Source organism: Equus przewalskii, chromosome 1 (assembly GCF_037783145.1).
Source record: "Equus przewalskii isolate Varuska chromosome 1, EquPr2, whole genome shotgun sequence".
NCBI lineage: Eukaryota > Metazoa > Chordata > Mammalia > Perissodactyla > Equidae > Equus > Equus przewalskii.
In genome coordinates, this window is record NC_091831.1 from 34,898,969 (window position 1) to 34,925,737 (window position 26,769).

General features: G+C 40.3%; 1 protein-coding gene across 9 annotated transcripts in view; it reads right to left on the reverse strand.

Moving 5' to 3' along the window:
* PLCE1 (phospholipase C epsilon 1) overlaps positions 1 to 26,769 on the reverse strand; it is a 294,616-nt gene that overhangs the window by 30,507 nt on the left and 237,340 nt on the right. For 4 of the 9 annotated variants that reach the window (XM_070609753.1, XM_070609731.1, XM_070609764.1 and 1 more), the window contains 10 exons: positions 24,292 to 24,414; positions 24,071 to 24,207; positions 21,712 to 21,950; positions 20,082 to 20,143; positions 19,835 to 20,000; positions 16,812 to 16,919; positions 15,329 to 15,445; positions 12,895 to 13,053; positions 4,803 to 4,932; positions 774 to 895 (listed from right to left, as the gene is read on the reverse strand). In XM_070609753.1, the coding sequence (XP_070465854.1) occupies positions 774 to 895; positions 4,803 to 4,932; positions 12,895 to 13,053; positions 15,329 to 15,445; positions 16,812 to 16,919; positions 19,835 to 20,000; positions 20,082 to 20,143; positions 21,712 to 21,950; positions 24,071 to 24,207; positions 24,292 to 24,414 (1,363 nt within the window). Of the gene's footprint in view, positions 1 to 773; positions 896 to 1,806; positions 1,849 to 4,802; positions 4,933 to 12,894; positions 13,054 to 15,328; positions 15,446 to 16,811; positions 16,920 to 19,834; positions 20,001 to 20,081; positions 20,144 to 21,711; positions 21,951 to 24,070; positions 24,208 to 24,291; positions 24,415 to 26,769 lie in introns of all 9 variants that reach the window. The other 5 variants (XM_070609739.1, XM_070609710.1, XM_070609757.1 and 2 more) reach the window with 2 other exon arrangements.

Below are 26,769 nucleotides of genomic sequence, written 5' to 3' on the forward strand. Positions count from 1 at the left end.
CCTACCCTAGAACAAAAGCTTTCTGAGCAAGAGATGAGTCTAACTCACCCTTCATCTTCCCTCAGGGCATAGGCCAGTGTCTTAAATGTGGAACAGTCAAAGCATGTTTGTTGAATGAATAGATGATTGATTATGTATCTTCTGTGGCTCAAATTTTTGAGATATTTTATTATTTTGTTCTTCAACAGTGTCACTGTAATTATGTCTGTAGATTTGCTCAGAGTCTATATAATGTGAGGCACTTGAGAACAGGGTCTGGGTATTTCATTTCTCTTTCTATTCTCAGTGTCATTCCTCTGTTAACACTTCACAAGCTGGGCCCTGTTTATCTTCTTGGTCATCCCAAACAACTTTAAAACTTCTAGCAATTCCGTGAACGTACCACGCTGTCCTCTTGGCCTGAATGCCTTGTTTTTGTCTGCTTGGCCATATCTTCCTTCTCCAACATCATCTTCCCTGATGCTCGAATGACACTGTGTAATCATGCTCTTTGTACTTATCTACAAGCACTGTTTACATCTTTGTCTCCATCACCAAACCACCTCCTGCGCCACCTCAGTGCCTGCCACACAATGTACCTTCAGTAGGTATTGGTTGGATGAATCAATGACTAACCTTCTACAAATGGCAGGTGGGTGTCCCATATCATCACCATGTGGGCTTTGGCATCTAAGGGAAAGTGAGGGGAAAGGTGAAGGGAAGGGACAGGGAGGGAGTGAAACCTACAAGAGTACCGTGGTCCAAGTGTAATTTATCAGAAACCATTCACCTACCTTTCCTTTGTTGCAAGCAGAGTTATCTGCTTTCTTTATCCTCTTGGGGATTTCTTCATTATACTCAAACTGAAGCTTGTCATTACATGATTTATTTTCAGGTCTGTCTTCTAGAATGTTGTCTGAAAATGAGTTGGCAGGCTTCAGTGAACAAGAACCAAATGCTTCACTTAAGGGCTACGCCTACATCATTGCAAGGATACCCAGACACTCGTGCTTATCTGTCAGATGGAAGCTCTGGCTACATGTTACCAAAAGGATGGCTTAAAGTATAATTTTTTAAATTTGTTAAATGATATGTTTATTTTTTATTGAACGGACTCATTTACTGGTAGTTTTGGTACCATACAGACATAATGTAAAGGTGAAGGCTCATTTGCATACAGATGATTGGAACTGTGCCAACGTTCTGGAAGACACCCTGTGTCCGGAAGCTCTCAGCACACGAGTCTGGGAAGGATTTAGTGGTTGAAGCACTTCTGGATGGTGCATACATGATTTAATCACTCACTTTAAAATGAACCTATCAGCTTCCTTTATCTCTAGAAATGTCAAAACCAGGGGAAAAGAGACATTGTTATCTGCAATGCAATTATACTTAACTGGCAAGTAAAGTTTTCATAATTGTTTATCGATTTATTAAGTGAAAATCTTAAGGATAGGAATTAAAATATATCTAAAAAAACCCTAAAGGATGACAGATAATCTTATACTTTGCTCTTATTTTGATATTTCTATTCAAAAGTACTTTAAAGGTGTTAGAGCTATATTAGGATTATGTTCTTTTAAAATGGAAAACAAGAAAGCTCATTTCTCACCCAAGATTTACTATCTCCTAAGACCACAAACGCTTAGACCACAGTGTCCTTCTGTCACATCAGGGCATGCAGACTGCCAAGAAGTAAATGAGACCAATCATTTTTTTACATGTTTATTCACATAAGTGTCACAACTTCATGCTAATCAGGCCTAAGAAAATGGAAACAGAACACCGACATTCATGCAGTTAAAATGCCAGTTCAAATGGCTTTACCTTCCTGACTGTTAGGAGCAGGAGAAGCAGTAAGGACATCTGCTACAGAAAAACAGAATCAGAAAGGGATGAAAGTAAGGAAAATAAGACAAAACGCCAGGTAAATTAAACTAAGGTACAAAGCAAAGCACAAATAACAACAGCTTAGATTATAAAGTAAATGAAACAAGAAATCTTCCATCAATTTAACATTTTGACTATTAAGAGATGCAAGGGCTAGCTATAAAAGAAGTGCACACATACTAATGTTAATCAGGCAGCCACATTCACGTTACATACTTGCAGTTACTGACTGTCGTAATACTCCCAGTAATACATTATGTCAAATGCATAGAAATTGATTAATTTGTTAGAATCATGCAGTCTTATCATAGAATATGTCTATATTAAGTTGAAAATTCAAATCTATATTCCAGTGCATGTTCAAAGCTAGTTAGGATAAACAGCAAGATTGGGAAAAATTAATCTATATTTCTTTAATGAAATTTAATTAAATATTCATTAAGAACTTCTTGGCCAAAAAAGCAAGAGCAGCAGTTTCTGAAATACATGAGCCTCATTTGCAACTTACTTTAGATTTTCTGGAACTAAATTTGTGGTTAGAAATCATCACATTTTATAGCCAAAAGAGGCTTTAGACGAATTCTCTCATTTCATAGATGTGAAAACGGAGGACTAGAGCTTTCACAGAGATAAACTGGGACACCCAGATTCTAGAGACGGGTTTTTAATCTGAGATGCCTGCGAGGGCCTCAGAAGGTCTGTGAAAACCCCTGCAATTTTATGCAGAAATTTGAGACCATGTGTATTTCTCTGATCACAGCTTCCGTCTCATCCTCAAAGGGACCCATCATTACAAGAAGCTTAGAAACATTTGAGGTCTCCCTAAGAAGCTGGCAATGGTCCTACCCACAGCAGGTAGGTTGCTATTTTCTTCTCATCTCAGTTGCAGAAAGTGAAGATGGTAGAGGGAAGCAGAGATGAGTGAGGCACCACAAACCACAACCAAAAGTCAAGATTGAAAGGGCATTTAACAGTAGCATAAGGAAGCCTTAATACAACGAGCTTAAACAAGTCATGGCATAACTACAAGGCCTGTTTGGGAATCAGCCAGTCAGAGGAATCCTTCAATGAAATGGGAGATAATCATGTGGTGGTAGTGGATTTAAGTTATCACAGATCATAAATGTTAGTGCTAGAAGAAGGGAGACTATCAGTCAACGTGTAACAGAACCTGTTCATTACACATCTGAGGGACCTAAGGCATAGAGTGGTGACAGGACATTGCCTAAGGTCTCACGGTCCACTGGAGCAGAACCTGGTGGGAACCCTTACCATGTACCTCACCCCAGCACATACGGGTTTTAAAAAAGCATGCAACTATTAGAGAAATTCAGTGGAGGAGGGTTTAAATCTTACTCTGCTAACTGAAAATAAGTCAGAAAGATCCTTCCTCTACCTGTTCATTTTATTTGCATATCAAAAACTCCTATAATAATGCTACTAATAATTAAGAAAAGCCTTCACCTTTCTGTTCTCAAAAGTACAGAAAAAAACACAGGGGTACTTTATGATAGAGTGAGTTTATCTCCCACTGTACGAACTTCTTACAGGGGCAATGACATCTGGATAGATTCATTTCTTAAGTGTGGTTTTCATTTCTGATCTGAATGAATTTGTTCCTCTATGGGACAACATCACCACGACTGTAGTTGAGATTCACAGGGAAGAATAAGTCAGTATAAAAATATTCATATTCCCATAACTTTTCAGGAATAGGATACAAGAAATTATCGTGACTCTTCTTCATTTTCTTCCTCTCTCTAACTCCCCATTAGAGAATATGCCCCTTGTATTATGTGACAGGATTTCAAGTCAAGTAAATTAGCTTTTAGTTGATGGTATGACGCAATCAACTATTACTAAGGACGCATATTAAATGGACATAGACTAGTATCGTATTTGGGGGCGGAGAGAGACCGGACAGTAACTGCTGCCATGATGGCGGCTCGTGGAACTGAACATGACTAGGAGACCGTCCTGGAAGGTGAGAAGCAGAGAGTTGGAGGAGGGTAGCTTGGCTGTCTTAATGCCAATGGCAAATGATTGCTGGTCTGAGCATATTAGCATATTAGCAAAACAATTATCCTACACAGAAGTAATATTTCCTACAAATATAATGTTTATGCAAATACAAACTTTGGCATTTTTCATTACTACATTGTTTTCTTTTAGAAGTTGCCAAAATGAAACAGGCTATCATTAGTAATAGTACCTGAGAAAACATTTTGCAATCTATAAGAAACGACACTAATTTAGTGCAAACGAAACACACCTGAAACCTAATTCTCCTTCACCTATATTCTGCAGATAACATCATTCATGTGATTTTTTTGTATTGCACCATTAGCCAACACCCATGTTTTGTCCCTTTGGTGGGGCCAAAGGGAGATGCCTGGTTGGCTTAGCAATATGAGAACCAGGAAGGTGGGGGGTGGGAGAGGGAAATGATGCTCTTTCTTTTCCATACTCCTAGAAAGCAGATGTGAACACGGTGAAAGGGGGGGGCAGACAGCTCAGAAACGTGACGCTGCCCCCTGCAGGTGGTGCAGGAGAAAGAAAAGATTCACCACAGTCTACAATTCCTGCCAAGAGCATCAGGCATGCCAGAAACTGAAAAGGTGAGAATGGGGTCTCTCGGCTGTAATTCCACCTCTTCCTCTAGAAACTCACTTAGGGTGACCCCTGTGTTGCATCCCGCACCCTCCTCTTCTTTCCTTGAGTGGTGGCTGTAGTGGCTAACAGAATCCCTTTCCTTGCTTGGTCCTTCTCGCTAACTGGCAGGATTCAGAAACTCTTGGACAATATTACAACAATTTGTATTGTTAGTCTATGGAATGCCAGACATTTTTGAAAAAAAACATGACACCAATGAAACCACCAGAAAATCATCCAGGCATTTCCCTGTGCATAGCATAGGGTTCTGTTTCTCTTACCATCAGAGAGGGATTCATAGTCATAATCATATTCGTCCTCTTCATCTTCCTCTTCCTCATTATTAGCAGGTGGAGGGTTGGCATTCCCGCCATTATATGCCTGAGCTTGCATGGATGCTAACTGATGAGCCTGTAAGGTATATCAATAATTAAAGACTGCAGATGCTAAGCTACTGACCTTTCATTTATAGCTTTCAAATGACCATCGAATGCTTACCACAGTCATTAAAAGTGGCTTATCCTATTTTGATTCATTTGGGAAAGGAAATAAAAATCTAAATTCACCTGAAGTACAAGGTTAATACTTGGGTGAAAGTTAACATTCTTACAGGAGGAATCCTGGAGCTTTTAGAAACAATCACAAGGAATCACGTGTGGTGCCCAGCCAGCTGGGTTCCCTGGGGCAAACCCTCCAGGAGAACCCTTGGTGCTTCAGAGAACCACCACCAATCCCACATGATGAAGAAGTGAATTGGCCCATCAATTTTGAAAAGTAAATCTCAGCTAGGAAACAGTTTTTTCTTTCCTTCTTAAAATAATATCTAAAGGCCCCTGACCTTGAGAAAAATGTTAGAATCCCTATGGACAAAGAGACCAAAAGAATAGTTGGTTTAAATAAAGTTTTTCAACAGACTTCATCTAAACCATAAATCAGATGAACAAAATAGGCTTAGAAACTTCCAAAAACTTGATGTGTGCTGCCAGGGAGATCATGTGCCTCTGCATCCGACTAGAATTACTGTGACGGGATATCACAGGACACAAGAATAAATATAGGTCTGGGAACCTAGCTTAAGGAAATAATCTGAAATATACAAACGTTCCTTGCCTGAATTAAAAACAGGAAACAATTCAAAAGTTCAACAGTAGAGGAGTGGACTTAGTAAACTATGGTATATCTGCTTCAGAGAATGAGCCATGAAAAAAGAATTGTGATATATATTTACTGAACAAAGGCTCCAGAATTGTGTGTGTAAATATAATATTAGGCTCCAGAATTGTGTGTGTAAATATAATATTTATACATGTAGATATATACATATATACATGTATCTATGTAAATATATATACCATTCTATATTCTTTGTTCAGTATCTATATATATCTCTCTATGTATAATGATTGTACTAATATAAAATGACATGCTTCAAAAGGCTGGATATTAAATGTTAATATAGCAGGGATTCTTGTTTTTTTTTTACAGATTGGCACCTGAGCTAACAACTGTTGCCAATCTTCTTTTTTTTTGTCTCCCCCCTGCTTTTCTCCCCAAATCCCCCCAGTACATAGTTGTATATTTTAGTTGCGGGTCCTTCTAGTTGTGGCATGTGGGACGCTGCCTCAGCATGGCCTGATGAGTGGTGCCATGTCCGTGCCCAGGATCTGAACCCTCGAAACCCTGGGCTGCCGAAGCGGAGTGTGCGAACTTAACCACTTGGCCACGGGCCGGCCCCACAGCTGGGATTCTTGACCTGTTTTTGTGGCAGACCCCTCTGGCAATCTGGTGAGGCAGGATCCCTTCTCAGAATGACGTTTTAAATACATAAAATACATAAGATTACAAAGGAAAAAAGAATGTTGAATACAGTTATCAAATGTTGGAAAAAATGAATTTGTGCTATGGGAATATATGTTCCTTTATTAACACAGTAAAAAATGTATAATGGTAGGTCAAGTAATGTTTTTGAAATAGTGATTAACATAAATAATTCTCGGAAATATTAGCAACTACTGTGATATAATATGAAAAAGCTGTGATTTCTATTGGTGACAAAGACATAGATGGGTGCTGCCAACATTACTGTGGTTTGCTCCCTACATCTATAATCAGAAGAAATGCTAAATTTCAGAGAGAGGCTGGCGAAAATGAAGATGTAACTTTTTTTGTATCTAAGTTCATGGACCCCCTGAATTCTTTCTGTGGATATTACCAAGGCTAAGAATCCCTGAAATATAGGTTGTGTTTGGTCTTGGAATTATGTATGTTTTAAAATAATTCTCTGTTCCCTAAATTTCCTGAAATGTGGTTATATTACCTTTACAATAAAAATGTACACATAAGGAAGATACAATTTAGGCTATGTCTACAGCCAGATAAATATTTGACCATGCAGTCCACTCCAGATAACTGAGCATTGTCTAGGCTGGGATTTCTCAAAGTGGGGTTTATGGAACACTATCTCCATGGGTGTTAATAGCTGTTATGTAAAAAATGACAAAGTAACCACAAAACACAATGGAAGTTTGGAAACAGCAGCTTAAACAAACTGAAGCGCATTCCTACTACAGCGTTTCACATAGCCTTCATTTAATATGCTAAAGCACATCATGATTCTTCAAAGATCTCAGCGCAGCATTTCCCACGCTTATTGAACCAGGGAATTTTCTTTTCTTTTTTCAGAGTGTCTCATAGGATTAGCATTCTTCAAAAGTCTGGGAAATCTGCTCTAGGCACAAGTGAGCCACAAAAGCAAGGCTATTTGTCATGGACAAGAGAAAGTCCTTGACGTAGCGAGCATTCAAGGTAGGCCGAGTGCTGGGAATGATGATGCAAAGAGCTTGGTAGGCCCACTGGCAGAAAAGTGTGAGAACTGTATGCTAGGCGTGGTGCCATTCAAAGACTCACAGACTAGCAATGTCAGAAAGTGGAGTGCCAAGGTCTGTTAGGTGCTCAAATCCTTCCACCAGTGCAGGAAGTATGGAAGTATGGGGGAAGTGGCCAAATGAACAGCCAGGAGCTGACATCCTTATTCTTTGCAATATCCTATTTATTCTGAGGCAGAAAAACAGGACCCCAGCTCTGAATAGAAGCAATTCAGATATAAGTCAGGGGGTTAGAGTGAGGGGTCAGATGAGGAGACTGGCTCACATGGGTCTAGACAGGAGCCATGTCTTACTCTGCTCTGTTCCCCCAGCACGTAGCACAGTGCCTGTGATCTGGTGTGAACTGTTTGAATCTAGCAGAGTGGAAGTAGGGAGACCAAGGTGAGAATACTGGAGACCTGGTGGAGTATAGTTAGGGAGCATCTGTAAGAGCCTCAGCACTAGCCTGAGGCAGATGAAGGGCTTCAGAAATCCCGATCTGAGTCAGTCCAGCCTTGCTGAGGGGGAGTTCCCTGTGTGGAAATGACCCAGGCCTTCTAAGTTAGGGGTTCCGTCTGTGCACACCCAGCCTCATGTGAACTAACATCACTAGGTCCAGACCCACAACCTGCCAGGCAACTAAAAGGTCTTACAGATACGACTGTCAGTCCAGAGAGGAAATCATGGGGATTGGAAGTGATCTTAAACAAGCATCTGGAAATGGCATTACATTGTCCCATTTTTCCAGAAAGAGGAAGAGGTAAGTTGTGGAAATCATAAAGGAGGAAGTATCAAGGTGATATTGGGCAAAATTTCAGAATGAATTAATTAGTTGGTTGTGAGAACACAGAAAAAGAGGTGGTTAGCGGGAGTTAGCATGAGTTTACTAAGAACAAATCTATCCAGTAACCTATTTAGACTTTTTGGTTAAGGTAACTCACTTTGTGGGAAACAACAGATAAGCGGTCTTTCCAAACTTCCAGGATGATTAGAAGTATTTTTAAATAAACAGATTGCCAGGCCTTCCTTGTGGAAATTCTCATTGAGTTGGGCAGATTTGGGACCCAAGAATCTATGTTTTCAGAAGTGTCCCCGTAATTCCTATTAATGTATTCTGAAACCTGTGTTGCCTTTGAAAATGTCTTTCCTGAAGGTCTGAATCTGCCACTATGAGCTGGGTGGCTTTGAGAAAGTCACATAAGTGGCCAGATCTCAGTTTTCTATTTTATACCTAAAGAATTTGAAGTGGACTCTGGAGAAATGGGGGCTGTGAGAGAGCAGAGCAGTAGACAGGAGGGCTCATCACTTAAACTCCAGGGACACTCTATAAGAAGGGCCACAGGGCTCTCCACTTAGCTGCCTGGCTCAAGGGCACCTTGGGATGAAGGCACAATTTGAAAAAATGCAAATACACACATCAAAAATCAAAATTCACAAAGAACACTGTATGCTGCAATAACGTACCAAAACCAAGAAGAGCAAATATAACAGAGATAAATATGAGGCTCCTGCGCACAGAAGGTTAAAACTCAGTGTAGACCTGGGACAATGAGGAGACTAGACATAAGAACAGTCCATGTGAAAATAACTGAATACTTTTTGTTTTCCACAAACTCGACATGAACCTGGTGTGTGTTACAGAATTTTAAAAGTGGTAATAGTCCTAGGCTGCATTAACTGAGGTATAAAGTTCAAACTAAAAGAGGTGATGGTTTCACTGTCCTCATGCTGTCACAGACCCTGTCTGGAGCATTGACTTAGTTCTGGAAATCATGTTTTAAGATTGACAAATCCATGAATATCCACAAATTTAAGAATATCAAAATATTTTTAATGGAAAGTGAAAAGTCTTAGCAGCCACATCCTTTGAGGAACAGTTGACACAACAAGAATGTTTAGCTTGGAGAAGAGAAAAGCTGGTGGGGAGACACATGCTAGCTCTCTAGATACAGAATTAGTCTGTGCAGCTGCAGAGGGAAGAAGCAGTGCCAAAGAGTAGGAGGAAGAGGAAGGAAGATTTGGGCTCAACATAAAGGAGACTTCTGTCACAACACGATCTATTCATTAGTGGAAGGGAGGCTGCAGAAGTAACTGTGAATAACTATGAAAGGAATGGGAAAGGCAACAGCTATGAGAACTTCAAACACATCTGGAAGACCACAGAGGTATGCAAAGGGAAGCTCTATCTTCTTGGCAGTGAGGAGTGGGCAGTAGTTGCTGGATAAAGAAAACAGCACGGAGGAACAGTGTGGTAGAAGAAAGAGTGCCCAATGGGCAGGCAGTTACTGATGCAGCACTTCAGGAGGGCCAGGCATTAGGGAACACATGCTAATATTTTAGTCAAATGACTTCATAACACAGCCCATAACCATAGGTCTCATGGCCTCTGGAACCTAAGTAAATGCCAGGCCTTCTGCAGCAGCTTTGAGCGTACAGATTTGGACAAAGGTAGACCTAGCTGAGGCCTCAAACTGGAGGTCCTTGGGACTGACCACTTCCAGGCCAGACTAGTTTGGCTGGTGTCGTGTTTTAAAAAGAATTTAATTAGAGCTGTTCATTTATGAGGGCATGCACGCTCCACTCATGTCCTCACCACTTCCAACTGTCATATATCCAGCTGGCTCCTCATATTTATGTTTCCTGCTTGGCCCCTGAAGGTGACTGATTTTGTAACTCGTGGCATAGAGCTGTGTGTGATCTTCAAATGGGTCATGTGTACCTACAGGGTATGCAAAGACTTCTGGGGATGTGCAGGTTCATATATTTTTAAAGGAGTCAATTTCTAGACTCAAGATTTTCCACATCTATGTGTACTTTTCTAGAAATAATCCTGCCTGAGAACAAGCTTATGGTCAGCTGGTTCTCCCTTCGCATCTTTTCATAATTGCTCTTCTCCTATTTTACAAAGGAAATCATAACTCTCACTATCAATCAACAATCTTATTGTGATGCATGAGATGAAGTGAAAAAGCACCCAAGGCAGCAAAAGGACAGTTAAGAATGTAGAGCTCCTGGGGGCCAGCCCCGTGGCCGAGTGGTTGGGTTCTTGTGCTCTGCTTCAGCGGCCCAGGATTTCGCCAGTTCGGATCCTGGGCGCGGACATGGCGCCGCTCATCAGGCCATGCTCAGGCGGCGTCCCACATGCCACAACTAGAAGGACCCACAACTAAAAATGCACAACTATGTACTGGGGGGCTTTGGGCAGAAAAAGGAAAAATTAAAAAAAAAAATCTTAAAAAAAAAAAAGAATGTAGAGTTCCTGACAGACAGTCTTGAGAAACTAAAGATGGGAGCATTTAATTTCATCCAGGCACCAAACATGTGCAAGGCTCCATGCCTTATCTGTCTGTCTGTCTATCTATCACCTATCTATCTATATATCTTTCTTCCTTTCCCTTCCTTCTTTCCACTGTCTGTCCATCCATCCATCTATCTTAGAATTAAAATTAAAAATTGAGATGGTCATCATAGGGATTATAATACAATGTTTATAAATTGAAAAAATAAAGTCAGACTTTTTCTGACCAAAGGTAAGTCTAGCTGACTGGACTGATTTATTTATAAGGACTGTTTTTTTGTATATTATGTTTGTATGTAATTTCTGTTATCTATGATATATTTGTGTATAATAAATAATATGTTTGAAAAAATGTCCTTTGTAACTATTTAAACTTGTGATAAGATTTTTCATGTCACCTTAAAAATGTATAAGGGGGAAAAATGTATGAGAAAGGTACATGGTTTTTCAAAATTCTTTGAAAGGATCCTTGAGCAAAAAAAGTTTGATAAGCCTGAGGTACTCTAGTTAGGGCAAACCTGATCATAGGAATCTGCTGGGCTGAATGGGTTCAGGGTCCCTTCTGTAAATATCTGCTTTTCTGCTCAGAAGCGTAGGTCTCAAGATGATGGAACCTCTGGCCTCCCCTTCATTCTCCACTCTAGGGCATCTGAAGTAATCCGGGCTTTTGGTGAATCACCAGGGTTACTAAGTGATATAACATAAGCCCCTAACACTCGCCTGGACTTTGGGCCACCTGGAATCCTGCCGTGGGTGAGCCGGACAATCTGGGAATTCCCTGGTTCTTACTAGAACAGCAGATGACAAGATGCTCCAAAGGGCCTCTCAGAGAAGCAGTAATGTTCTAGAATGGCAAGAAACACTGGAACTAGAGCCAGAGAAGTGGGATAATATAATGTTTACAGAGTGGTCTGCAATTCTGACAGGGGTCTCACAATTCATCTCGGGAGAGATATTGTGAGATTTTAGCGTCAGAAGGGTTCTTTGAGGCTAGTTACCTTAACATTCCCATTTCATAGATGGAGAAATGGAAGCCCAGAAAGACTGACTGGCCCATGGTCACATGGCAGGTTTGTGACAGAGTAAGTGGCTAGAACCTGGCATCTTAGCTCCACACCTAATGCTCTTTCTCCAATATCACACTATATATCCTTTGGCTTTAAACTCAGGCCCTACCCGAGATTTCTATAAATTAGAGCTTTTAGACAATTTGATGATTGTTCCAAATTGACTACTCAACTAGGTCAAACGCTTGACTCAATTCAATGTGACATTTTTATTAATGACTTAGGGCAAAGGTTCCTAATATCTTGGGCTCATAGAATCCCTCTGCTGCCTTCTCTTTTCTCTGGGGACCACTAAAGCAGGACTGGAGCAGGGCCTGGAGGCTTAGAGGTGATGGCAAAGAGAGAAATTAAAAGTTATAGGATGCCACCTAGTTTTTCCTCTGGACTGTTCTGTGTCTGGAGCTGCACCATTCTACCCCTGAAGGGTGCTGAGGTTCATGCAGCTTGCTGTAAGCTTCAAAAGTGGTGTTTTACGGCCAACAGTGCCCTCTTAAATAGGACAAAGAGTTTTAGCAGTTGCCATTCTGGGGGATAAGTAAGTGCAACCTGGCATGTGGACTTGTGGTCCTGGACCTAAACTTTTTCAGGGATCCTTGGGCTGAGGGCCATCCTACATAAGTGGGTTTGTGGTGCTTGAGGTGCAGATCTCCATAGGTGAGGCAGGTATGGGAGTGCCTTGGAGTCCACCTGCCACAGTGATACACTCTGCCACCTTCCATGCTGGGACCACAGGGCTGCTGCTATTGGGGTTCCACCAACGACCACAGGAGTCACAGCCCCATGTCCAAGTCTCTCCCCACAGGGGGCTCTCCCTACAGGGCACTATAGCAACCACTGTGGGATTGACAGCCAGGAACCCAGGTCCAGAGACAAGAGTCACACATTATCCTGCTCAGAGTAAATTAAATAACAGAAGTACATTCTACGTGGGAAGTCAATTCCACAAAATAAAATTTAAGGTGAGTGGGATGAGAATATTTACTGGTCTATTAAATGAAAAGCCAAAAATCAAATGTATCATTCAAGGAAACTCAATCTTCAAACACTAGTTTCCCACCAGGTGATCCAAAAGCTTAGAATGACATTAATTTCTTTGTTCTGTGCACACAGCCTACCCCTAGCCGCTTTAATAACAGGAGAGTACCTTTTGCTTTAAGATATCCACTGGGGTCTGATGGGCTTTCAGCTTCTTATTTTTAAGAAGCACTTTTCTTCTAAGTTGGTCAGGTGAGGGAAGCATTGGATCATCTGAGAAATCACTCTCAAATAAGAATTTAGCCACCAGTTTTTCTCCAAAAACAGTCTAAAAAGAATAAAGAAAAACACATAAGCAATGCCTTTTATCTATAATTCAACTAGATACTTCAGCACAGTTGAATTGTTTAAAAAATCCTAGGAAGCGGGCTGGCCCCGTGGCCGAGTGGTTAAGTTTGCACGCTCCACTGCAGGCGGCCCAGTGTTTCGTTGGTTCGAATCCTGGGCGCGGACATGGCACTGCTCATCAAACCACGCTGAGGCAGCGTCCCACATACCACAACTAGAAGGACCCACAACGAAGAAAATACAACTATGTACCCGGGGGCTTTGGGGAGAAAAAGGAAAAAAATAAAATCTTTAAAAAAAAAAATCCTAGGAAGAAGAAGGAGGAAAGAAGCCGTCCCTAAGCCACCAGGGGGAACGTCCTGATGCCCAGGGACCGACAGTGCGTCCCTCCCAGCTTAGTTTGCTACCAGCTGATTGAGATGATTGCAGTCTAGGTGCCACAGGACGTCACCACTGTGGTTAATTTCATAAAAAGACTTTTCTCGAAACTATTCTATTTCATAAAGAGATGAAAAGTGACTATGAAAATCTCTTACACCGCACAGAAGTTCACACTTTATATCATGAAAAAGTAGTTAAAGGAGTATTTCTAAGTTACACATTTTTCTTTAAAAAAAAAAGTGTCCTAAAATTTCTGAATTATTCTGCGTTTGCAGTGGTAGCAATACTTCGTTCTTACCAGATAATAATAATACTGCAAATAATAAAATTACATTTAATCTGGTCTTGTATGATAAGGGTAATGTTCTAACATTCAGTGAGAAATTAATTGCTTTTTAGACAAAATTTGTGTTCTGGAAGGAGTATTTTAAAAGCAGATGTCTAAAAATATTCCCATTGTGATATGATTTTGTTGTAGGAAACAATGTATGTTAACATAAAAACTCTCATATATGCACACTTAAGAAACATGGAAGCAGACTTTCTAATGGTTAAAAAATCTTACAAATGAAGGGTTTTTGTGGAGTTTGAATTCATTTGTTAAAAATATAAAAGGCAACACCTTTTCAATAAGTTTCTAAGAAAAACTGATTGATACCAGGAAACATACAAACTGTCTAGCCAAATTTCAACAAAAACCTTCGCATCATTAATGGATTTGAGAAATGAGTACCATGATTTGGCAAGCACAGCTAATGACGCCCCTTTTCCATCTGGATACACGTATCTTTGTAAGGTATCTTAATCAGCTACTGTAGCTAGTAAAACCAAATACCAAAATGACAAACTAAACTTACCCCCAGACACCCAAGTCATTGATCACAAAGTTTAAACAAAAATTTCAAAAATAAAAAAGCATATTCAATCATATTACTCCCACTAAAAATTTAAGTAATAAATCAACAATAAATTTACTTCAATTTTTTTTGTGAGAGCAAAAAGGGTTTTGTACCATTAATAAATAATAGTATTAAAAATAATTCTTTACTTCATCTTTTCTATGCTATTCACTTTTATATTCTATTTTTTCATGTTTTAATAAATGTATAAAATATGTTAAGTAGGATATGTATATAATTTATAAATAAGTCAATAAATGTATAATAAGAATACATGCTATAGTATTTTACTGGCAGGGGTATACAATAAAAAAGGTTTAGTAAATGATGGCAAAGGAAAGACAATATGAAAGGCTAATTAGTTTTGTTGGCATTAGTATTTGAGGACACCTTCCCCTGGCAGTGCCCTCCCTCCCACTGAGAGCCATAGGTCTATAAATGCCTCTACCAGAGGGAGGGGGAAGTTCAAAGGAATACCTGCTCCTGCATCTGTCTGCATATAGTTCCCTTGTGTCAGGAAGGGCCGAGGTTAACACAGCAACTGTGCTGGCCAGTCTAAGGTCTTTGCCAATGTGGATCCCTCATCTGTAGTGTGGGCACAAGAAGATTTGACTTATTTGTCCTGGGATATTTTTAGCTTTCCTACATAAAACTGACAGGTGACATCCTGGCACCCCTGATTTGTGGTACCAGAAATGTTGGAGAGTTGGTCTGTCCTTATCTCCTAAGGCTTTCTGGAAATGGTCAGGAGACCACAGAACAATGCTCCTATCACTCCAGCTAAAAAGGTGGACCATTTGAGAGAGCCCAAGCTCCCAGAGCATCTCCATTTCTCAGGTCTGAGAGACCCTAATTGTATGTGCTTCATGGCTGAGGTCCAGCTGTGGTGTGGTCCACGGTGGCTCCATATAAAACTCAACAACAGCTGCAAGACAAAGGCCACGATGCCAAGATACATCTTAGTTAAAAGCTTACCTTGAAAATTTCTGCCATTTTTCGTTGCTGAGGCAATGAACAGTGGTTCTCAATTGATATGATGATTGGCAGGTCAGAGGTGATGAAGGCACTTCGATCAATGGCTTCAACCACTTCCTATGAGAGCCAAAACAGCTCATCAGAATTCAAGTATCTGTCCAGTGTGTCAGAAGGCAAGGTACTTATAGCCACAGAAAGCATCTAATTTGTTGTTTTCAGAAGACTCTGGCCAAAGCGGTTTTTACCCTTTTCAAACATATTTTCAAATTAAGCAAGAGAACAAGGCTATTTTCTATAAAGACATTAAACTGTTCATATTGAGTTTTGCTCACATACTATAAGGAACAGCTATCAGTATGCTGAATTTAACAAATCAACATATATATATTCAGTATACTATAGGTAAAAGACACTGGTTTAGTTACAGCATGAAAAATAATGAGGCATAAGATATTTTCCTACTTTCAAGCAGTGTATAATCTTCTTGGGGCAATAAGGCATATATTTATGTGTATATGTAAACCAGTTATCAACTCCCTCCCTCTATCTAGAGTACAAGAGATTTAACAGGGCTGCATAGAAAACTGAGTTCAAGAGAAAATGTATTTTAGCCACCATCTTCACAAATAAGACAGAAATAATAGTATGCCTTCCCAGCCCCACCACAGTTCAGAGAAAAATGATGTTACACAGCCAAAGACCCTCTGAAAGAGGGTAGTACAACGAATTAATAAACTACCTAGCATCTGAAACAATAATCCAATAAGACCAGTCTTCCTGGGTGACCAATTTCCCCGACGTGGAACTAATTCTCATTATTTTATAATTTTAATTATTTAATCATCTTCTAACAGGTGATGTTGGCCTTTGTCAGCAGGAAACCAGGACAAATGACCCTTAATTCCTATAACAAGAGAACAGCCCCTGCTGTTTTTGTTTTTTTTGAGGAAGATTAGGCCTGAGCTAACATCTGCTGCCAATCTTCCTCTTTTTGCTGAGGAAGACTGGCCCTGAGCTAACATCCATGCCCATCTTCCTTTACTTTATATGTGGGACGCCTACCACAGCATGGCTTGCCAAGTGGTGCTGTGTCTGCACCCGGGACCCGAACCAGCGAACCTTGGGCCGCCAAAGTGGAACGTGTGAACTTAACTGCTGCACCACCCGGCCGGCCCCAGCCCTTGCCTTTTATATGTCATCTTATGACATATGGCAACAACCCCATTACATGATAACTAATTTAAGGTAAGAGTTACTAAACTTTGGTTGGAGGAGAATCTAATGAGAGTTCTATAAATCAACTTCCAGAAAAATGAATATGTGCATATCCTACACAATCAATACTGCAAACAATCTCAGGAAGTCTTCAGACCCAGGATAGGAACACTTGACCTAAGGTATAATTTGATAGAATCACTGATTTAAACGATGAATGAAAACAATGACTTCATGATTTGATTTAAAGAAAGTTATGAAGTATTACCTTGAAGGGGATCTTGGTTGTCAGGGTATGTCCATGATAAATGATGGGCATCCCATCATCTCCATCCCAGCAGTCCAACTCTATGCTCCTACAGCCTTGCAGGAGGACCTGTGTGATCAATGAATGAATCCACCTCACATGACCAAATGGAGATAAAGCCTCAAATTAAACCCAGCACATGCTTCAACATATCAGTGTTCACATTCAGGGCTAACACAGAAGGGCATAAGATCTAAAAAAAAAATGCTGCATTTTGGCCACAGGCCACAATTAATCAGGGTAGAGAGAACAGATTCAGGTGGAAAGAGTGCTTATGGGAGCTGAATACTATTGGAAGGTAAAATTTGATAGCAAAAATATCTGACCATTTCCCCAGCAACTTTCGTCCCTCAAGGGACCTATACATGGCATATCCTGAAATGAGAGAGCCAGGCTAGTACTCTATCTGGGCAGATGTCAGTGGAGGTCAAGTTGCTGATGCTGCAGCCCAGAGGAAATGAGGCCACTGATTCCTAAATGAACTGGCCAAACATTTACATGAAGCCAGTCAGGATAAAATCCCCTCCATTTAGATCCAAACTCTGCCACCAGCTAATCCCCTTGCTATGACCATGTAGCATTTAAGAAGAGTAGAAACAAGGAGTTATCAAGGATTTGCTTTGCTGTCTAATCCCAGAACAGCATCCAGAGCAGAGATGGCAAATAATCCATAAACACCCCTCTCCCATTCACATAGCAGACGTCAGTAATCAATCACAGCACACCTGCCCCTAAGCTTTGATATATTCTCTCATGAACTCTTCAGCATAGTGCTCCAGGAAACACCACCAATGAATCAGATGGGATGATACCTATTTGCTATCCTAGATCTAGAGTTGGAAGCAGAGCTCCTGACACAACGTGCTTGGGTTGCAGCTTTGTAATGTTTGCTTGGAGCAATGTCTTCCTCCACAGAATCTATCTGTAAAAGATTCTGCATAGTGAAAGGGTAACTCAAGCCAAGAGGCGGATATATCTGTGAATGGGCTGACTCACTGATTTAAGAATCCACATAACTATTTCCATGAGACAGCAATCTAATACTAAGGGCTGGTGGCCACCGGACTTACTGCCACAAAACTCAGACAGTGGCATCCCTCTTATTTTAATATTTTTGATGAGATACTTGCTAGATTCTTCCCATTGCACAGTATGCAGCATCCAATGTTCCTGGGTGACCAATCTTCCCAGGTGGACTGATTCTCTCGTCTAGAATCCCAAGGCTATCTATCAGCTTCTTTCATCAGCTGGAGTATCTACAGGTATATTGCTTTGGCCTGGAGATTGTTGTGTAATATGACAGCTGGAACATGAGGCTGCTTCATCTCTATAGTGAGCCTGCCATACTGGAAAGAACATTCACTGACTGGAGGCAGATTGGATGGTTCTCCAGCATGAAAAGACCAAAGGTCTTTATCAAAGTCTGCATGACTTTAAGACCTCCATATATGGATAGAAAAGGGAAACCAGGGCTGAAACTTCTGGGTGAAAACAGGGTTTTTTCTCACTTCCCATTCTGCCCTACAGAGTAATGTTAGGAGGTAATTAGGAGGGCAGAGGGAGGGTGATAAGAAATAAAAGAAAAGGATCTTCATACTAGGTTTAATCATGTCTGAGTCTCTTTGAGGGGTTCTTGTGCCTTATTCAAAGGCTATGACAATCTCTACTTGGGATGTAATGTTAATGAGTTAAAAAAAAAACTCTTTGAAGTCATATAGGAAAGTGAAGTAGGAATGAAAGCGAGGACATTGGTCCTTGCTTATTTTCTTGGGAGCAACACATGCATGCATGCACACACACACACACTTCATTTCTTTCCCCTAGAACAATGGATTTCAAATTACTTTTAACCTTGGAATTCTCTGTGCAAATGCAAGGCCAATATGTACAGCACCTAAAAAAGCAGGCCTGCAGCTGCGGTGGGGGTAGGGTAAGGGACCCTTCCTACTCTACTGCTTGATCATCTCAGCATCAGCAACTAAGTCCCCTTGACAGAAGTCCTCTTTTGAAAATCATAACTACTCTAAGGACACATCATCATTTCATAATAAAAGTACCTTATATTTTAAATTTAAAAATATACATTCCATTATAGATACATATTCCATACTAGATTTGGGAAAGAAATTTGACCCATGCTTTGAGGGACATCTGGACTAACCTGGAGAACAAACGAACTTCAAGTCTGATGGGTTTGCGAAAACAATACAATTATCATTTTCACACTTGGACTCACACACACATTCACACATTTATATTCCCTAGACCTAGCCTAGTTCCTTCCCAATTAACTCTTCTTGTAGGAGTTCAGAAAACAGGCAGCGTAGACCAGGAAGTTGCAGAAAATATAATAGAGAGTCAACTGACATGCAGATCATTGAGAGTTGGATGTTTAGGTCAAAAGGATGTGCTTTTTCCAGTCCAGAGAACCTACTGAGTTCCCAAGGACATTCCCATGAATTTAAGCGTGAAGAAACACGCCTACATTCTGTGCAGAATTTTTTCTTGAGTTCGTTACCATAGGGAGGGATTGATTTTCTAAGAAATTGCAAAGCAAAACAAACAATATTTTGGGAATAACTTTGTAGAAAGTTGGATTTCCTACTATGCCTTCCCACTACAATATATTGATTTATTTAGCATTTAGGGAAACAATCAGAAAATCTTCCCATGGGAAAATCTAATTTTAGTAGGAGTAGGTCAGACTAACTTGGGTCTAAAAGCTATGAGTTTCAAACAAATGCTTTTTTTTTTGTTGTTGCCTAGAATAAAGGTTAAGTATAGATAGAGGGGGAAACAAGAAAACAAAAAGAAGTAAAGAAAACAACTGGAGGTATAGGCAGTTTTCCCACACGTCATGTGTCCTCACATTTCACATGTAATAGTTTATAAGTTCTTCAGAGTCTGGGGTCAGGTTTTTGTGACTTTGGGGGTTACATAAATAAGGCTTAATGGAAACCACATTCCAAGTGGAATCTTAGTACCTGGCTGTAGAGTTCTACTGAGGATTCTCCTTTGAGCTGATGGCCTGTGAGGTAGGTATTGTGTGAAGATTCAATGTAGTAGTAGGAGAGGGGCAGCTGCAATTCTCTACTGTTCTCCTGTGACTCGTCATTTTTTGAGGCAAAATTATCTTTATCCATCAGAAACCTAGAGGAAACAAATTTTCTTAGACTGCCTGGGGAAAAGAGACACAGTTAAATGATAGGCAAAAGACATTTTAAGAGTTACCTTGCAAATCCTTCAAACGACATTAGGCCCTGATGACACATACTAACGCTGGGCTCGAACTTCTGCAAGGGATCCAAAAAGAGTGTTATTTAGGTAAAGGAAACTAAGGGGAAAAAACCACCACATCATTTTTTAAAGCTGTTCTGTTTTCATCAGGAAACATCTAAACCAAATATTTGAACTAATTCAGTTATGTAGTGGTAAGATGTAGTTTTTTAGTCCAAAAGAAAACATTTATTATGTGTGAGTTTATTATACGAAGCATATTTATTTAAGAGAAAAAAGGAGAGCGAGAGAAAAGAATAAGATTGATTTATACGAAAACAAACTGTATCAGTTTATACAGGTGAAAATGGGGATAGTAATAGCAGCTACCAGAGAGTTGGTGGGAGGTGAAATGGGAGGATTTGCACAGAACACTTAGTACGGTGCTCGTACTCGATAACGCTATAGTGCGCACACAATCATGTGATCATAATCTTACATCTTTAGCATTTCCAGTGATCCAATCCAATTGCTGGACAGCTAAGCCACTGATTTCCAATCAGGTGACAAGGGAGGTTGAAAACCTAGACTATTTCTGTTCCATGTGCCGCAGCCACAATGGACGGTCTCACCCCCCTATCTCTTGCCACCCTCTAGTTGAAGCCATCACCTTCTCTAGCCTGGATTACTGTGAAAGCTTCCTGCCCATCTCTCTGCTTCTATTCCTTCCCCAGCACTGTTTATTCCTGCTTATTCTCCCATGGGGCCAGAGTGACCTCTTAAAAAACATAAATCAAATCATATTACTCCCCTGCTCAAAAGTTTCCAATAGCTTCCATTTCACACAGACTAAAGTCAAACTCCTTACCATGGCCTAAAATGCCTAGAGGATTCGGCCCCTGCCTCCCTGTGTGGAATCAGATCTACCATTGTCCCTCTGGTTCATGGGGCTTCCCTCACACCAGCCTTTTCGTTGTTCCTCATAAACCCGGAGCTGGCTCCTGCCTCGATCTTTGAGCTTGCTATACCCTGTCTGCAATGCTCTTTCCTTAGCCCTTCACAGGGCTTCTTCATTCAGGGCTCAGCCCATGTGTCACCTCCTCAGAGTGGCTTTTGCTTACTCCTCACAGCCCTCCTGCATCACTCCATCCCCTCACTTTGCTAGATTTTTTTGAGAACTCATTATTATCTGAAATTACATCTTTATTTGTTTATTGTCTGCCTCACCCACTAGAATATAAGCTGCTTTGAGGGCCAGAACTTGATTTTATTTACTGTTGTACTTCCAGGTCCTGGAACAGAGCCAGGCTCATAGTATGAGCTAATAAATATTTGTTAAAATATCAAAGAGGTCGGAAACCTAGACGACCAATCCTATTGCATGTGCTAGAACAACAAGAAGGAATCATGTACCGATTCCCTCTAATAGTCACTGAGTAAGAGAAGGATTGGGACCCACGTTAATTATATGTTAAATAAGAACACATAAATTTGATATTTCAAAAGAAAGCCCCCAAAACCCTTTATTTCTGCCCCAGACTTAAAGGCTTTGGAAAGAAGTGTAGAAAGAGTAAATGTTTAGCAGAGAATAATTAGAATAGTCAGAGGCTTTACACATACATGTGCACAGGAAAGGGGTACAAACCTGGATGATGCTGAGGATTTCATCGTAAGTGCAATGTTCTCCTTGGCAATTCACTAGGAAGTCATTGAGCTGGAGTATGCCTACCCCAAATATGCCCAGGGACGTGCTCTCGATCCCAGTGCCGTTTGTCACGATACTTGCAGCAGCAATGGCATCGGATATCTGCCTCTGGTTGTCTGACAGCTGCTGTTTACTCTTAATGAACAACCCCAAATCCGAGACATTTCTGGTCAACAAATCTGAAACAGAATCACCCACAGAACATGGACAAGCTAGCCAGCATCTTTCACAAAGTTTATTTTGGAGATATTATTTTATTATATTATTTTGTGGAATTATTAATTATTAACTCTTCACTAATTTGTCTAAACAAGCGATCAAACTCAGTGCTTATCCTGGCTTCGCACAATTGAAGGAATAAAATAGCGAATCAATGACTAAATAAAAGAAAGTAAGGAAGAGCCAGGTCGATGATCTTGAAAGCCCACAAGCTGTGGTATTAGATGGGAACTAAATGTACATTTAATTGGGGACTTGAGGCTGAATTCAGAGTCTGGTTTTCGAGAATAGCTACTTCTACATTCTTATGTTTGCAAAGACTGAAGATGTACCCTTAAAATTAGAGTTTTTCTGCACTTTAAAAGTGTAATTATAAACATAGTGTGCAGGTTTCTGAGTGAATACAAGTTTTCAACTCATTTGGGTAAACACCAAGGAGTACAATTTCTGGATCGTATGGTAAGAGTATGTTTAGTTTTGTAAGAAACTGCCAGACTCTCTTCCGAAACGGCTCTTCCATTTTCTTACCAACAGAGTCCTAGTTGCTCTGCATTACACCAACTTTGATACGGCCAGTCATTTTAATTCCAAGCACTTTGGAAGACAGTCTGGCATTTTCTTTCAGAACTAAACGTAGGCTTACCATATGATCCAGTAATTGTATTCCTAGGTGTTTATCTACATGAGTTTAAAACTTATGTCCACACAAAACCTGCACACAAATATTTAAAGCAGCTTTATTCATAATTGCCAAAACTTGGAAGCTACCAAGATGTCCTTCAAAAGGTGAGTGGAAAAACAAACTGTGATACAGCCATACAATGGAATATTACTCAGCAATAAAAAGAAATACGCTGTCAAGCCATGAATAGACATGGAGGAACCTTAAATGCATATGGCCAAGTGCAAGAAGCCAGTCTGAAAAGGCTACATACTGTATGATTCCAACTATATGACATTTTAGAAAAGGCAAAACTATGGAGATGGTAAAGAGATCAGTGGTTGCCTGGGGTTCAGACAGAGGGTGGGAGGAATGAAAAGCTCGAAGACAAGGGATTTTTAGGGCAGTGAAACTATTCTGTATAATACTGTAACGGTGGATACATGTTATTACACTTTTCTCAAAACCCATAGGATGTACAACACAGTGAACACTAATGTAAACTGTTGACTTCAGTTAATAATAACATATCAATACTGGCTCAATTATAACACTATACCACACTAATGCAAGATATTAATAATAGGGGAAACTGTATGTATGTGGGAGAAGGGTATTTGGGAAACTCTCTGTACTTTGCATTCATTTTTTTCTGTAAACTTAAAACTGCTCTAAAAAATTAAAGTCTAGTAATTTTTAAAAAGTGCAACTACTTGATTAATCCATAATTATGCACATTTTATGACTAAAGTTGAAAAAGGTTAATATTCTTAGCTTAAGAACAATATAAGTTTTTAAATAATTAGAAAGCCACTGCATACAAGAGGACAGTTTTTTTTGGTTTTTGCTTTTTTGTCTTTATAGTTTCCCACAAGAGCAGAGGAGAAAAATAATAGGCTTAAAATGCATGGGTGGTGATGGTAATGGTGGTGGTGTGAGTGGGACCGAAGAATTAGACATTCTGGTTTACATATTAGGAAAAATATCCTGGATAGGACAGGAATGCTCTGTTGAGGTCACTAAAGATTTTCCTTGTCAAAGGACAGACAGCTCCCACCCTGGGGTTGAGCACCCATCTGCCTGAAGAAGGCAGAGAAGAGACTGATTGTTCTCATCTGGGACACACCACACACCCAGTGGACATCTGGAAATGGGTGGGAAAGGGTTTTGGTTGTCAGAATGACTGGAGGGCTCTATTGATTAAATATTCTGAAATACACGGACAGACCCACACAATGATGAATTTCCTTGCCTCAAATGCCAATAGTACCTGTCCCCATGACACCATGAAATCATTCTCTAAGTGTTTCACCAGCCTCCAGGTAACAGCATGCCACGTGGGACAGGCTGAGGGTTTGTGCGATTGGATCACATGTTTAGATAGAAAGATCTCACAGCGAAATAAATTGTTATACAAACCTAGGTCAGGCTGAAGACCGCTGGTGTTTTCATCGATTGTGAGGTTGGTGTAGAGCGGGGCCGACTCGGAGCCGGCTCGGTTGCATGGCACAGCATAGATGTCAAAGAGATCCTTCAGGTCCTTGCGGCTCCGTACACTGCGAGGAATGGAAAAGACCTCACATTGAGTATTGTTATAAAAATGTGGAGCTGAGAAAGGGTGAGAAGAAAGCACGCCATACCTGAATGATTTGAACAGCTCAACAAATTCAATGAAACTCATGTTACTGTCTGAAACCATGAAGCTCTGAAAGCCCTTCATTCCTCCTTTGATCCGCCCGTGCCAGCTGCTGCTGCTCCAAGCACTGCAACAAAGACACGGCCTTAATGGGCAAAACTGGGGCCAGCCTGGTCATTCTGCCCCAACAGACGTTCTCTGATTAGCAATACGAGCAAAAAGAGGATTGCAAGTCATTTAAGGTTTAGGGTATTTTCTAGATTCCCTTTTCATTTCTCTCAAAATTAGTCTATATTGTGTTAGAGGTAATAAAATATATTAGATATTGAAACCACTTCATGTTTGCAGCCTATTTAATAAGGCCACAAGGCTGAGGTTAATATTCCTCTACTAATCAAAACAGTTCTTTGAAGTCACAGGTCAATGGGGGAAGAAAAACATAAATTCAGTGTTTTTGAAGAAAAGTCATCTAAAAAAAGTTCAAAATTAATCATAATCTGTGGAAAATTATGCAGGTTCTTTCTTCTATTCTAAATTATAGAAACACATTTAAGAAGAAAGTCTTGAACGTATCAGTGTCTTCTTTTCCAGTTAGATGAAAACAGGGAAGAGCTTTTAATATTAATGGAAAATGTGAGTCAGAAAAATATTAGGAATGGAAAGAAGCCAACTCTGCCTAGGATTCTATTTGCACCTGCCAAGGCTGTCTCCAGTCAACATAAAAATATCAGTCAACGCTGTCAAAAATGTGTGACACCATTTCTTATTTTCTACCCTGGTTCCCTGACGGGATAGTATGAGAAATGTTTCGACTATGGGGTTTTTATCAGTGAACAGGATCTTTCTTTTCATCTTTGTTTTTGTAATTTATTTTTCCCTTTAGAAATATTTCAAATATAAAAGCAAGTATAGAGAATATTGTAATGAATAAACAGTTTACCCTAATGCTGCTAACAATGTTTACTCATGGAAAATTGTTTTGTGTGGACATCTGAAGGTCACCTTGGTTACGGGAAGAGTATTACAGACGGATAGGTTTATTTTACTTGGAGGCATAGGATGTTGATGCCCAGTGCGGTGTGGGAAAGTGGGCAGAGGTTCGGGAAGAGGAAAAAGGTCATTTAAAGAGGCTTTATCACTTACATTTAAACATGTACATTCCCTGTCTGCCTTCTGTTCCGGCCTCAGCTGCTGGCTGCAGGCACCCATCTCCCTCTGACTTTAGGAAACTATTTGTCCACTCTTTCCCCTTCTAGGGCTCAGTCTTGCTTTCTCCCTGAACAGCATTCGGGCTGGTTCTTCTCCCCCTGCCTTGTCTTTTTCTTCTGTTTTAGAATACTTGCGGGGCATGGACCCCCGTCCTCCTGTGATGGGGCCCTGTGATCTTACATTTGGAGTGTTAGTTTCTCCACTTCTACCTCTTTGAGAAGATTTTCCTCTTACTCTGTCCTTCCTTTTCCTGCTCATGAGTGACTGAAACAAAGGGAAAGGCCACTTAACCCAAGTTTTCCGGCGATTTTATTTACCTGGGATGCTATACAGGCTGAAATATAATGTAAAGAATTCTGATTCTTTGTAGCTTTTAATTACATTACAAACCTAAACCTACAGAAAAGTTTCAAGAGTGTACAAACAGTTCCCATGTACCCTTGATTCACTTTCGCCAAGTGTAGACATCTGAATGTATAAAGCCTAAATTATGTTCATTATTCCCATTGTGAAAGAATGCTTCCTTATAAAAGATGAGTCACTGTAGGGCTCTTATCAATAGCAAGCTTTCTTGAGAGAGAGAGAGAGATTATATGTGTGTGTGTGTGTAATTAATGTTTCCAAAGCCACTGTCCGCACAGACCCATTTCCTCCTCCCACTCCTCTGTTTGATAAAGTAAAGAATGCTGCTTTATCTTGGTTCTGTCTGGAACCTCTGCATTTCTTAAACCTTAGTGTTGGGTCGAGGGAGATGGTGTAGTGTTCTGATTCCTTTAGAAGAGTTTCATTTTAATATTTCTTCTGAGAGGGCAGATGTTTCAAATCTGCAATTTGCATGGACCTTATAGAATAATTTACTATAGTGGTAGCTTTAGAATTATATCTAAACATACCCAACTTGCTGTAATACATTCATTTCTCTAGGCATGTATATGTTATATGTGAGAAGAGTATTAAATATATTTCACTCATTAGCAAAGGGTCAAGCAAATTACATTAAAACAATTTATTCTTCAATTTCGAGCTACGCAATGATAGAAATGTTCTATAGGGGGCCGGCCCTGTGGCCAAGTGGTTAAGTTTGCGCACTCTGCTTCGGTGGCCCAGGGTTTCACTGGTTCAGATCCTGGGCGCAGACATGGCACCACTCATCAGGCCATGCTGAGGCGGCGTCCCACATGCCACAACTAGAGGGACCCACAACTAAAATACACAACCATGTACCGGGGGGCTTTGCGGAGAAAAAGGAAAAATAAAATCTTAACAAAAAAAG